General features: G+C 47.1%; 1 protein-coding gene across 1 annotated transcript in view; it reads right to left on the reverse strand.

Moving 5' to 3' along the window:
- The window catches only part of LOC139305588 (phosphatidylinositol 4,5-bisphosphate 3-kinase catalytic subunit alpha isoform-like), a 35388-nt gene extending 31705 nt beyond the window's left edge, over window positions 1-3683 (reverse strand). Inside the window, exon 1 of the mRNA XM_070929473.1 lies at window positions 3599-3683. Within this exon, the coding sequence (XP_070785574.1) occupies window positions 3599-3683 (85 nt within the window). The remainder of the gene's footprint in view (window positions 1-3598) is intronic.
- Window positions 3684-14944: the final 11261 nt, after the last annotated feature.

The following is a 14944-nucleotide window of genomic DNA, read 5'->3' on the forward strand; positions in this document are numbered from 1 at the left end:
CTTCGAGGAAGAAATATGGTCGGAACAAACTCTTGGTTGATGGTGATCGGAAATCACTTAAACGTTTGGTGAAATCATATCGTAAGAAATCAACAGTAGAACTCAAGTCTATGTTTAATAGTGAAAGTAAGAGCATTTCCACACACACAATGCGAAGGGAACTCAAGGGATTGGGACTAAACAGCTGTGTAGCCCTAAGAAAACCACTGATCAGTGAGGCTAATCAGAAAAAAAGGCTTCAATTCGCTAAGGAGCACAAAGATTGGACTCTGGAGCAATGGAAGAAGGTCATGTGGTCTGATGGATCCAGATTTACCCTGTTCCAGAGTGATGGGCGCATCAGGGTAAGAAGAGAGGCGGATGAAGTGATGCACCCATCATGCCTAGTGCCTACCGTACAAGCCTGTGGGGGCAGTGTTATGATCTGGGGTTGCTGCAGTTGGTCAGGTCTCGGTTCAGCAACGTTACGTGCCCAAAGAATGAGGTCAGCTGACTACCTGAATATACTGAATGACCAGGTATTTCCATCAATGGAGTTTTTCTTCCCTGATGGCACGGGCATATTCCAAGATGACAATGCCAGTGACGTTGTTGGGGTGGAGCTGGATTCTCTGACAGTGGTGACAGAGAGGAGGATGCTGTCCAAGCTGCGGGGCATCTTGGACAATGTTTCACATCCTCTCCATGACGTACTGGTCGGACACAAGAGCAGCTTCAGTGGGAGACTCATTCTTCCCAAATGTGCGCCACAGGAAATCATTCCTGCCTGTGGCCATCAAACTGTTCAACTTCTCCCTCTGAGTGTCAGACACTCAGAAGAAACAGACTGGAAATATTCTAAATATACAACCTCACTATTACTTATTCTCAAATGACTTCATCGGGCTCATATTGTGAATGAGTGGTTCAGGGAGCAACAGACATCATTTTCCACACATGGATTGGCCACCACAGACCTCAGCCCCATTGAGAATCTTTGGGATGTGCTGGACAAGACTTTGCCCAGCGGTCCGACTCTCCCATCATCAATACGAGATATTGGCGGAAAATTGATGCAACTCTGGACGGAAATAAATGTTGTGACATTGCAGAAGCTTATCGAAACGATGCCACCGTGAATGCGTGCCGTACTTAAAGCTAAAGGCGGTCCAACGAAATATCAGAGTGTGCGACTTTTTTTTTGGACGGGCAGTGTATTTGGCAAGGGAATTCTCACATGCCATTGTTGTGACTGTTTACACCCCCCCCCCCCCCCCCCCTCTGCCAACCCGAAGTCGGCGTGTGACGTCATTCACTCCGCCATAGCCCGTCTACAGACTCAACACCCGAATGCATTCATTGCTATTTTGGGTGACTTCAACCACGTCACCATGGCAAAGACGCTTCCCACCTTCACTCAGTGTGTGAGCTGTCCTACTAGAGAGGAGACGACCCTGGACTTGCTGTATGCTAACGTGAAGGATGCATACAGCTCCTCTCCCCTCCCCCTCTGGGTAGGTCAGACCATAACCTAGTGCACCTCAGCCCCTGTTATGTGCCTCTGGTGAAGAGCCAGCCTGCAACCATAAGGACAGTGAGGAGGAGGAGGCTTATGAGACACTTCAGAGATGTTTTGAGGTGACTGACTGGCAGGCACTCTGAGTCTCATGAAGAGGACATTGATGGGCTCACAGAGTGCATCACGGATTACATCAACTTCTGTGTGGACTCCACTGTCCCAGCAAGGACTGTCCATTGTTATTCAAATAACAAGCCATGGGTGACAAAGGACATCAAGGCCATCCTGAATGAAAAGAAGAGGGCCTTCAGAGCTGGCAACAGGGAGGAGGTGAGAACGATCCAGGGGGAAGCTGGAGTGGAAACTCCAGTGGAACAACATCAGAGAGGTCTGGAGTAGAATGAGGACCATCACGGGTTACAGGTCAACCAACAACAGAGGAATTGAAGGCAGTGTGGACCGGGCCAACAAACTGAATCTGTTTTTCAACAGATTTGACACTGTGGGCCCTGCCCCCCCGACTCTTCTGCTGTCTGCCTCCAACCTTCACCTATTCCACCCCCCCCCCCTCCCCCTCCTGCTCCTCACAGCCCCCCAACCCCCTGTGAGAGCTTTACTCACACCTCATTCTCCAATCACCAGGCTGACGGCACTTTTCCACCTGACGACACCACCCCTCCCCCGCCGGTCACCTCTACAGTGTGCTTCACTGCTGACCATGTTAGGAGACAGCTGATGATACTCCACTCAAACAAGGCTGGGGGCCCTGATGGTGTCAGCCCCAGGGTGCTTGAAGCCTGTGCCCCCCAGCTATGTGAAGTACTCCACCATGTCTTCAACATAAGCCTGAGTCTTCAGAGGGTCCCCGTGCTGTGTAAGACGTCCTGCCTCGACTTCAGCTACTGCACAGAGACCTGCCATGTTCAGAAGGTTTCTGACGACTCAGCAGTAGTTGGATGTATCAGTAAGGGTGATGAGGAGGAGTACAGGGCTGCTGTGGACAACTTTGTCACATGGTGCAAGCAGAACCACCTGCAGCTCAACGTGACAAAGACAAAGGAGCTGACTGTGGATCTGAGGTGCAGATGACCCCTGTTTCCATCCAGGGGGTCAGTGTGGACATTGTCGAGGATTACAAGTACCAGGGAGTTCACATTGACAATAAACTGGACTGGGTAAAGAACAATAATGCTCTCTACAAGAAGGGCCAGAGCCGTCTCTATTTTCTGAGGCGGCTGAGGTCCTTCAACATCTGCCGGAATATGCTAAGGATGTTTTATGAGTCTGTGGTGGCCAGTGCTATCCTCTATGCTGTTGCATGCTGAGGGTGGCGGACTCCAACAGACTCAACAAACTGATCCACAAGGCCAGTGACGTTGTTGGGGTGGAGCTGGATTCTCTGACAGTGGTGACAGAGAGGAGGATGCTGTCCAAGCTGCGGGGCATCTTGGACAATGTTTCACATCCTCTCCATGACGTACTGGTCGGACACAAGAGCAGCTTCAGTGGGAGACTCATTCTTCCCAAATGTACAACAGAGCGCCACAGGAAATCATTCCTGCCTGTGGCCATCAAACTGTTCAACTTCTCCCTCTGAGTGTCAGACACTCAGAAGAAACAGACTGGAAATATTCTAAATATACAACCTCACTATTACTTATTCTCAAATGACAGAAAGTGCCATATATATTATATATATAGACGTACATATACATTCCTGCTGTATATATTTTTAACTTTTATTTTCACTTAAATATTGTAAATGTGTATAATTTTTTATTCTCTATTTCTTATTTTTATATTTTGTACATACTTTATTTCTAAATTCATGCTGCTTTCTAATCTTGAATGGGAGCACCAGTACTGTAAAATTTCCCCCCGGGGATCAATAAAATATTTCCCATTTCTGATTTCTGATTCTGAATAGAACAGGATAGAGAAGGATGGAACAGGATAGAGAAGGATAGAATAAAACAGGATAGAGCATGATAGAACAGGATAGAGAAGGATAGAACAGGATATAATAGAATGCAATAGAGCAGGATAGGACAGAATGGAACAGGATAGAACAGAATCAAACAGGGTAGAACAAAGTGGTACCATTGGGTAGGCAGCAGTCCACCTGGATGCGGGGGGGCATCAAGTGGAGCCCCCACAGCTCCCCTGACGACGGCCTGGGCACCATGGCAACCACCAACCTCAAGTTGCCTCACCTCAGCACTGGGCTACCTGGACAGACAGACAGACAGACAGGTGAGACCACACAGGTCCTCTTCAGCCCTGATTGGCAGTAAAGTCGGCCATGATGACCCTTCATTGGAATAATTTGTCCTATTTGGCCCCTTTTCTCCCTGACGGATTCTTTCAAGGACACACACACAGCACTCTTTGGATCTGTTATGAACCCTGAATGAACTGGAAAATGGTACTTTTTGGTCCCATTCAGACCTCTCTGAAGACCTGTTTAATCCAACTTGGAACCAGTTTAGCTAACCTCATTAAGGCTGCGTTTATGTCATATCGTTTAAACCATAATTACAAACAGCCAAGTGGGAAAAAACATTCACGTCAGCCTCCAACTTCTAATTCACAGTCAGAGATATGAGAAATCTCTGATGATTCCTCCCACTTGATCAAAGTAGCTACAGACATGTCAACAAACTGTTCACCACAGCTGGTGTAGTAGGATGGAAAGGCTACAGGTTTAGTTTTTTATGTGGAAACAGACACCCCCCTTAATTTTTGTTTATTATTGTACCAATCTAACACTAACATTTTGACAGTCGGAATTTAAGGGTAATACTCCTCCATAACAGTAGGTGGCACTCTGATGCCTCTGTGGATCCAGTAGGGAGACGTTTTAAGTGTCAGCTCAGCTCGTGCGCAGCTCAGAAATAAATACGCTGTGGCTGGAGCAAGAAGCTAACTTTGGTCCTCTCTCTCATTAATCCACAGCTGATATTTGGTTACACAGTGCTCCTCAGCCTGTGTAACCTTTGCTACCGGCCTAGATTTCCCCTAGGTCTGGTGCCGGTAACAATTGGGGGCTCATCCGGGATGATCTAGTGTTAACCTGTGTCCAAGGCTGCAACCCAGTGCATCGTCCAGAGAGCGGAGGCCAACTGTGAAACGTCATGGCTACTGTCAGCCCACGGCGAACGCTGGTCTTCCAGATTCAGAAGAGACTTATCACTTTGAGTGCAAGTCAATTACTGACGATTGCCAGTGCTATTGAGGATGGCTATGAATCCAGCGAAATGGATTACATGAGTGAACCAGAACTGTATGACCTAATCATCGATTACATAAGAAGCGAGAAGCTTCTGGCCCTTGAAGATGGAGGCATGGCTCAACTCCTTCACCTTGATCTGCTGAGTGACAGGAGCCAAGCCAGCCACGTTCCATGAGGTGGGAGATTCAGCAGTCCAGCAACCAGGAGGCTCCACCCCCCCCATCCAGACCACAAGAGACAGCGGCTTGCCCGTCAAGGGTAATGTCTTGTCAGCCAAGTCATCCACAGCAGGTGCGGGTGGTGCCCTTGGTAGGGTGAGTCTCTCCTCCAGTATGGGAGATCAAGTAGTGAAGTTGAATGATGTTGCAGCTCTGCTCCCACGTAGAGAGTTTAAGCTACATGGTGGACAAATATCTGATGTTGGTTCTGACATGTCATACAGCAGCCTTTGTAAACAAATTGATGAAGGGTTGCAAGAAGGGGTTGCCGAGCCAGAGGTAATTCGCATTGTGATTAAGATCACCAAACCTGGTACATTCAGAGAGATGTTGACTAATAAAAGTGACTTAACTGTTGATGAGCTAAAGCGGTTTCTCCGCGCACACATTAGAGACAAAAATAGCACTGAGCTTTTTCAAGAGCTAAGTAATGCTAAGCAGCAAGACAAAGAGAGTCCACAGCAGTTTTTGTACAGGAAAATGGGCTTCTCGCATGCAAGAGGCATACAAGATTGCTTCAGAGAACAGTGGAAAGAATTCAGCAAAAGGGAAAAATCACTATGATAAACATGTGAAAGGCATGGTGCTGCAGCCTGGAGATAGGGTGCTTGTGAGAAATCTGTCAGAGAGAGGTGGCCCAGGCAAACTTTGTGCATACTGGGAAAGGAAAATTCATAAGGTTGTTGAAAAGATTGGAGATGGACCTGTGTACAGAAACAGGAGATCGAATATTGCGCATCCTGCACCGTAATCTTCTGTTACCTGTTAATGATTTGTCTGTAGAACAAGATGAACAAAGTCAGTGTTGGTATTCGGCCATACTACCTCCCGAGGGAGTTCACGCATGTTATTGCTATAACTGTGTACATCTCTCCATCGGCCGATGCTGCTGCAGCCTGCGAGCTCATTCACACTCGCTCAGCTACAGACTCGGCACCCCCAAGCCCTCCTCCTCATCTCCGGTGACTTCAATCACGCTTCCCTGTCTGCTTCTCTCCCCACCTTCACCCAATATGTGAAATGCCACACCAGGGACAATGAAACTCTGGACCTACTGTATGCAAACACCAAGGATGCATACACCTCACTCCCCCTCCCCCCGCTTGGCCGATCTGATCACAACCTTGTTCGCTTCCTTCCGGACTACACCCCCCTGGTGAATAAACATACACCTGTGGAGAGGTCAGTGATGGTGTGGTCTGAGGAGGCCAGTGCAAGGCTCAGGGACTGCTTTGAAAAAACAGACTGGGAAGCACTCTGCAGCCCTCATGGGGAGGACAGTTTGACCCACTGCATTACGGACTATTTCAACTTCTGTGTGGAGAATACGGTGCCTTCCAAGAAGGTACAGTGTTTTCCTAACAACAAACCCTGGGTGACCCCTGACATTAAGGCCCTGCTGAATGAAAAGAAGAGGGCCTTTAGGTCGGGGGACAAAGAGCAGATGCGGAGCATCCAGAAGCGGCTCCGGCAACAAATAAGGAAGGGCAAGGAGAGCTACTGGAGGAAACTGGAGGAACATCTGGGGCAGAACAACACCAGGGATGTCTGGAGAGGACTTAAGAAGATCTCTGGACATGGAAAAGGTGAGGGGAGACACCAGGACAGTGGAGACAGGGACTGGGCTAACCAACTGAACCTGTTTTTCAACAGATTCGATTCTGCCCAGTCTCCCTCCCCCACCTATCCTGCCCCCTCTTCGCACCTCCCCGAGCTGCCCTCCACTCCACCCCCCTGCTCGTCCCCTTCCTTATTAACACCAGATTGTCACCAGTCCACAACATAACCCTGCTCCGGACTTTTTATGACACTGTGGTAGCACTGTGGTAGCTTTGGCATTGTTCAACTGCACATAAATTTGTACATACTTTATATTTTCCGTGTATATATTTATTTTTGCCCCCCATATTTTTTATATCTGTATTTATTATTTGTGTATTGTTTTTCTTTTTTTTTTTTAAATACTTCTAATTCTTATTGACACAGTGCTGTCTGCTGTGTGTTTCTGCACCTTTCTGTCTTTGCTGCTGTGACTTGTAAATTTCCCCGCTGTGGAATTATTAAAGTCTAAGTCTAAGTTTTTCCCGTTCTTCCCATTGCGCTGACATTACATGAATGCAGCATCAGCAGCAGTCTTAGGCCTGCTGGGGTCAGAGTATCCCAACCAGGACCTGGATGACCCTGTCTCAGAACCAGTTCATGCATCTTTAGCCCTGTTTCCACCGAACTTGGATTGAGTATTACCTCCTGAGTAGAACACAAAGCAGAGAACAGTGAAAACAAAAGCAGAACCAAAGACAAAGGTTACCCATTCCGTTACAGGTTCCTTTTAGCCCCCAGTATTGGTACCAAAGTAGACCACCTGCGTTGTGTTGCCATGTAAGGGCACCAGTTTAGTTGTCTTTGGCCCTGTTGCACCCAGAACAGTCCTGATTGACCCCTTTTCAGCCCTCTTTAGAACTGCATCTTGAGTATCTTGTTCTCAGATTGTTTTTCCTGCTGCATCACATTCATGTTATTCTAGAATTTTTTGACACGCTTTGTTTTCAGCGCATGTGAAATATTTCATTATTAATCAATTATGTGAAATGTTTAATATTTAACTTTGCATATGAAAAATAGTAATAATGTTCCACACATTCCCACATATTTTTTATATTTCACATATAGTGTGAATCCCTGTGATACGTTCACATGTGACATTTTATGTGTAATAACATGAGTTTCACATGTGAAACATTATTTCTGTCCCATACTTGTAGTACAGTTTTCACATTTCATGTTTGACATGATTTATATCTGAAAGTCATATTTACTGAATTTAAAACACGTTAGTGAACATTCGCCGACCGTGCATGCAGCCTGTTACAGTCGCTCCTTTTCTTCTTTTTCGTACTTTTCTTCTTTATTCTTTTTATTTAACTCCAAACTTTTTTAAGTACTGACTTTCGAGGTTGCGCCCTCTCAAAGCATGCTGGTGGAGAGAGTTCTGGTACTTTTTTTCACTCTGGAATTACTTTCATTCAAACATTGGACAGTCACGCAGCAACTTCTTGGCCGCATTGTTTACTCCAGAGATCAGCTGATCGCTCTGAAGCCGGCCGGCTTGGAGACCAGAACATCGGAGATCCCCGCTGAAACCTGGAGAAAAACACACAGAGGATGCAGAGGGGGAACGAAGCGACGAGGGAAGAGAGGTGGGTCGAGACAGCAGAGGCTTATGGAGAAGAGAAGATATAAGCCGTGTCGCCAAAGACACTTCCCACCTTCACTCAGTATGTGAGCTGTCCTACTAGAGAGGAGGGGACCCTGGACTTGCTGTATGCTAACGTGAGGGATGTATACAGCTCCTCTCCCCTCCCCCTCTAGGTAGGTCAGACTACAACCTAGTGCACCTCAACCCCTGTTATGTGCCTCATGGTGACGAGCCAGCCTGCAACCACAAGGACAGTGAGGAGATGGTCAGAGGAGGCTTATGAGACACTTCAGGGATGTTTTGAGGTGACTGACTGGCAGGCACTCTGTGAGCCGCATGGAGAGGACATTGGTCGGTGTTTACATTCCACCGGAGGCCAACGTGCAGGACGCACAGCGCGCACTCGCCTACCAGATACTGGAAACGGAGCAGACCAACAGACTCCTTAGTTATTGTCCTCGGTGACTTAAACAAAGGTAACCTCAGACACGAACTCCCAAAATACAAACAGTTTATTAAATGCCCAACCAGGGAGGGGAACACTCTGGATCACTGTTACACCACAGTCAGTAACGCTTTTCACGCCGTCTCCCGCGCTGCACTGGGACACTCTGACCACGACATGGTCCACCTGATTCCTGCATACAGGCAGAAATTAAAACTTTCTAAGCCTGTTGTGAGAACTTCGAAGAAGTGGACCAGTGAAGCTGCAGAGGACCTGAAGGCGTGTTTGGACTGTACTGACTGGGATGTTTTCAGGACTGCTACCAACAGTCTGGATGAGTACACAGAGGCTGTCACTTCATATATCAGCTTCTGTGAGGACTGCTGCGTACCAACTCGGACCAGGGTGAGTTATAACAACGAGAAACCCTGGTTCACAGCAAGACTGCGACAGCTGAGGTTGGAAAAGGAAGAGGCGTTTAAGAGTGGCAACAGAGCTGAGTTTAAGGAAGCCAAGTACAAGTTTAGCAAGGCGGTGAGGGAAGCTAAACGACTGTACTCAGAGAGACTACAAGACCAGTTCTCCTCCAACAACTCTGCTTCTGTGTGGAGGGGGCTCAGGCAGATCACCAACTACAATCCAAGAGCCCCCAACTCTGCTAACGACCGACGCCTCGCCAACAGCCTCAACGACTTCTACTGTCGCTTTGAAAGACAATGGGACAGTCCTGACACCATCCCCCACACCATCAGCCACCAGCTCCAGCCCAACAGCCCCAACCCCCTCATCACACCTGGGGCTGAACTCTCACACCTCCTACCACCACAGCTGCCCCCCACAGCGCCCCCCACTCCTCCAGCATCGACACCTCTGTCTGTCCTTGAAAGAGATGTGAACAGACTCTTCAAGAGACAAAACCCGCGTAAAGCTGCTGGACCAGACTCCATCTCCCCATCCTGCCTGAAGCGCTGCGCCGATCAGCTGTCTCCGGTGTTCACGGACATCTTCAACACCTCACTGGAGACATGCCATGAGCCAGCCTGCTTCAAGGCCTCCACCATCATCCCCGTCCCCAAAAAACCAGGGCCCACAGGATTAAATGACTACAGACCCGTCGCCCTGACCTCTGTGGTCATGAAATCATTTGAACGCCTGGTCCTGTCCCACGTCAAATCCATCACAGACTCTCTGCTGGACCCCCTGCAGTTCGCCTACAGAGCCAACAGGTCTGTAGACGACGCCGTCAACCTGGCTCTACACTTCATCCTCCAGCACCTGGACTCTGCAGGATCCTATGCCAGGATCCTGTTTGTGGACTTCAGCTCTGCCTTCAACACGATCGTCCCGGCTCTTCTTCAGGACAAGCTCTCCCAGCTCAACGTGCCTGACCCCACCTGCAGGTGGATCACAGATTTCCTGTCTGACAGGAAGCAGCACGTGAAGCTGGGGAAACACGTCTCAGATTCGCGGACGATCAGCACCGGCTCCCCTCAAGGCTGCGTTCTTTCTCCCCTACTCTTCTCCCTCTACACCAACAGCTGCATCTCCAGTCACCAGTCTGTCAAGCTCCTGAAGTTCGCGGACGACACCACCCTCATCGGACTCATCTCTGGTGAGGATGAGTCTGCCTACAGGTGGGAGATTGACCACCTGGTGACCTGGTGCAACAGCAACAACCTGGAGCTTAACGCTTCAAAGACAGTGGAGATGGTTGTTGACTTTAGGAAGAGCGCAGCCCCACCCGCCCCCATCACCCTGTGTGACTCTCCAGTGGACACTGTGGAGTCCTTCCGTTTCCTGGGCTCCATCATCAGCCAGGACCTCCGGTGGGAGCTGAACATCAGCTCCCTCATCAAGAAAGCCCAACAGAGGATGTACTTCCTGAGGCAGCTGAGGAAGTTTAACCTGCCACAAAAAATGCTGGTTCACTTCTACACTGCCATCATAGAGTCCATCCTCACCTCCTCCATCACCGTCTGGTACGCTGCTGCCTCCACCAAGGACAGACGCAGACTGCAGCGTATCATCCGCTCTGCAGAGAGGGTGATCGGCTGCAACCTCCCATCTCTTCAGGACCTGTACTCCTCCAGGACCCTGAGGAGAGCAGGGAAGATCGCTGCCGACCCCTCCCACCCCAGACACCATCTGTTCGACCCCCTCCCCTCTGGCAGGAGGCTGCGGTCCATCAGGACCAAAACCTCCCGCCACAAAAACAGTTTCTTCCCCTCTGCAGTCAACCTGACAAACTCTCACTGACCCCCCCCCCCCCCCCCCCCCCCCCCAGAACACAAACACAAGCTATACGTTATATTAACGTACATCACCCCTGTCCCCACTGCGTTACATTAACGCACCCACCCCCTACTGGACACTTTATCTGGACACTTTACTTTATTCTGGTCACTGCACTGTTGTTATTTATCTTATCTTATTTATTTATTTATTTTTATTCTTATTCTTATTTTAGCTTTTATATTCTACTTATTTGTTATCAAAACAATAGCACCTTCAGACCACAGCAAATTCCTTGTAATGTATGTTACTTGGCAATAAACAGTTTCTGATTCTGATTCTGATTCTGATTCTGATGGGCTCACAGAGTGCATCACGGATTACATCAACTTCTGTGTGGACTCCACTGTCCCAGCAAGGACTGTCCATTGTTATTCAAATAACAAGCCATGGGTGACAAAGGACATCAAGGCCATCCTGAATGAAAAGAAGAGGGCTTTCAGAGCTGGCAACAGGGAGGAGGTGAGAACGATCCAGGGGGAACTGAAGGTGAAGATCAGGGAGGCCAAGGAGAAGTACAGGAGGAAGAACAATATCAGAGAGGTCTGGAGTGGAATGAGGACCATCACGGGTTACAGGCCAACCAACAACAGAGGAGCTGAAGGCAGTGTGGACCAGGCCAACAAACTGAATCTGTTTTTCAACAGCCTGAGTCTTCAGAGGGTCCCCGTGCTGTGGAAGATGTCCTGCCTCGTTCCTGTGCCGAAGACGCCGCATCCCAGTGGCTCCAAGGACTACAGACCCGTGGCACTGACCTCCCACATCATAAAGACCCTGGAGAGACTCGTCCTAGAGCAGCTCAGGCCCATGGTCAAGCCACACTTGGACCCCCTTCAGTTCGCCTATCAGCCCCAACTTGGAGTTGAAGATGCCATCATCTACCTGCTCAACCGCGTCTACACCCACCTGGATAAGCCGGTGAGCACTGTGAGAGTCATGTTTTTTGACTTCTCCAGTGCATTCAACACCATCCATCCGGCTCTACTGGGTGAGAAGCTGACGGAGATGCAGGTGGATGCCCCCCTCGTGTCCTGGATTGTCAACTACCTGACTGGCAGACCACAGTATGTGCGCTTACAACACTGTGTGTCAGACAGAGTGGTCAGCAACACCGGGGCTCTGCAGGGGACTGTCCTCTCTCCCTTCCTCTTCACCATCTACACCACGGACTTCAGCTACTGCACAGAGACCTGCCAACTTCAGAAGGGTTCTGACTCTACATATACTACACTATTCACTATTACTTACTTATTCTTAAAAGTGCAATTCATACATATATATATAGACAAACATTTACATTGCTGTTGTGTATATTTTTACTTTTATTTTTCACTTAAATATTGTAAATGTGTATATTTTTATTTTTATATTTTGTACATACTTTTATTTCTAACCTTATGCTGCTTTCTACACTTGAATGGGAGCACCAGTACTGTACAGTTTCCCCCCAGGGATCAATAAAGTATTTCTGAGTCTGATTCTGATGTTGTTCCACATGTAATAAATTCACATGTTCTGTTTTTATAAGCAATATTCAGAATAATGACCAAAAATATTGATTCATTTCATTGATTTCTTTGTCTTTTTCTACATTACATTAATACACTTGTATTCATATAAATGTGTTTTCTTTGTTGTATCATTTAACATTTCTCTTTATTTCTTTGTTTCTTTTGTGTCGATATGAAGTCCAGTTTTCTATAAATATCTCTTCCCTTTTCTTATGTTCATGTCTTCATATTGTCTTTGTGTTTTTTCAATGAAGCCGTCAAACAAAGAGAAAAAAGTAGGACACACAACAAACACACACACACACACACACACACACACACACACACAGACACTGCTGCTTGCTTGTGTGTGTGTTTCCTGTCTCTCTGTCAGGAAGCTGATTTCCTTAAAAACATGAAAACAGTTACAAGCTTTTTACAGACTATTTCTATGACAGTAGAAACCCCACCCCCCAGCCTTTGATTGACAGATGGGTTCACTGATCTCTCTCTCTTACACACACACACACACACACACACACACACACAGTCTTTGTACCTTCAGCAGGCAGTCGAGAGACCCTCGAGGCAACAGGAGAAAAGAGAGAGAGTGAAATATGAAGAGCTATCAGTATGACCTCATGTCTGCGCCCCCTGCAGGCTGCAGAGTTCATCACAGCCACAACATGAACAAACAGCAGTCACTGTTCAGATATGTTGACAAATCAAGAAAGTCAAAATATTTGTTGTGATGTTTTGACAAAACCTGCAGCAAGAAGTCAGAATATTTGGACAAAGTTGAACATTTAGGAGAAAACAGTCACAATCAATTTGGAACAAAAGTTGCAATATTTTGGAAATAATATTAAAAAAACAGAATGAAAGAATAAACTCATAATATTGAAAAAGTCGTAATAATTCAAGAAAAAAGTACTAATATTTTGAGAATAAATTGAAGCTGTTAAATTGGTACCTTTTCTCAAACTGTTTCAACTGAATTAATTATAATAAAAAGAATAACATGGCTCTCTGCTTTAGAGTTATTGGAGGTTTCTGTCTGTGTTTCTTCACTAGACTTTATTATATTTATTGACATTTTATTCTGGATCAGGCTGAACCAGAACTGCATCAGAGAACACAGAATCAGTCCAAAATCATTATCAATTCAATATCATCAGTAAGTGAACATTAAGTAAATATTATCATGGTAAAAAACTACTGTCACTCTGTTTACTGATGATGTCACATGTTTGTTTACATTTGTTTTGTAAATAAAAAGGAAGACCTCTCCTCTCCTTGTCTCCTCATGACCTCAGACTATGATATGGTTGCCATGACGACGGGAGTGGGAGCATCAGCGAGGGATGAAATCAAAGAAAGGAAGACACGGCCTCTTTGTTCTGTCCGCCACTCACCTGAGCTCGTGTCTGCCGGTCCAGCGGCGCGTGCCTCCGGTCATAGCGTCTGTATGACTGCCTGTCTGCCTGTCTGTCTGTCTGTCCTCTTCGGTCTTTGTCTCCGTTTATGTGTCAGCCGGTGGATCCATGAGATCCTCTCTGATTCTCTGTTTAACACAAAGAGAGAGTCCCGTTACAAACCGCTACCGTCCACACCGGAGACCTGTCTGTCTGACCGCCTGTCTGTTTGTCTGTTCCTGTAGCCGGCAGCAGCGGCAGAAGCAGAGGGGGGAAGCCGCTGCTCGCCGGGAGCCACAGAACAATGTGCTGGAGGAGGGAGGATGGAGGGGGTGGGGGGGTTTAGGTGTCAGCTCATCCTTTCTTAAAGGGCCAGCATGTATGTATATACATACATACATACATATATATCTGTATATATGACTCAAATAATTGCGGAGGACAGAAGGAAAACACAGTGTGACGAACTGGCAGTAAAGGGATTCATAATTTCATACAGTATCGTATTAGAAAATTATTTATAACGTGCAAATTGCAAACTACTTTTAAACACATCACTGAAAAATAAATTTTGAAAATGTGTATAGTTTTACTTTTATCTAGAAAAGTGATCTCAAAATCCATAACGTAACTTAAAAATCACTCCAATCAGTCCAAATCTGTTCTTGCTGCTAGCTTAACGTCATCCAGTTAGCTTGCTGTAGCCCTGTACCCTCCTGCCTGCAGGAGTCGCTGTTAAAGCATTTTAATCTGAATTTCAACAATGGATTTTTTCCAAAGAAGAGGGAAACATTATTTTATAAATGATTCTGAGATGTGGTTTGCACTGTGAGATGTCAGCCAGACATGCAGAGGTTCAGGCTGCCAGCTGGGTTTGAGACCAGGGAAAGAATTAGTTGAGTGTCGTCTGCATATCTGCGGTAGGAAAAGCCATGTGAGTGAATAACGGAGTCAAGAGACTTGGCGTAAAGAGGAAAGAGGAGGGGACTCAGAACAGAACCCTGAGGGACCCCAGTAGTGAGGCTTAGGTTCAGACACAGCTTCTCTCCAAGTGACCCTATAAGGTCCTTGAGGTAGGATGTGAACAGGAAGAGTCCAGAGCCTGAGACTCCCATTTCTTGGAGGGTAGGGAGGGGGATCTGGTGGTTCACTGTGTAA

The sequence above is a fragment of the Enoplosus armatus genome, chromosome 23 (genome assembly GCF_043641665.1).
Source record: "Enoplosus armatus isolate fEnoArm2 chromosome 23, fEnoArm2.hap1, whole genome shotgun sequence".
NCBI lineage: Eukaryota > Metazoa > Chordata > Actinopteri > Centrarchiformes > Enoplosidae > Enoplosus > Enoplosus armatus.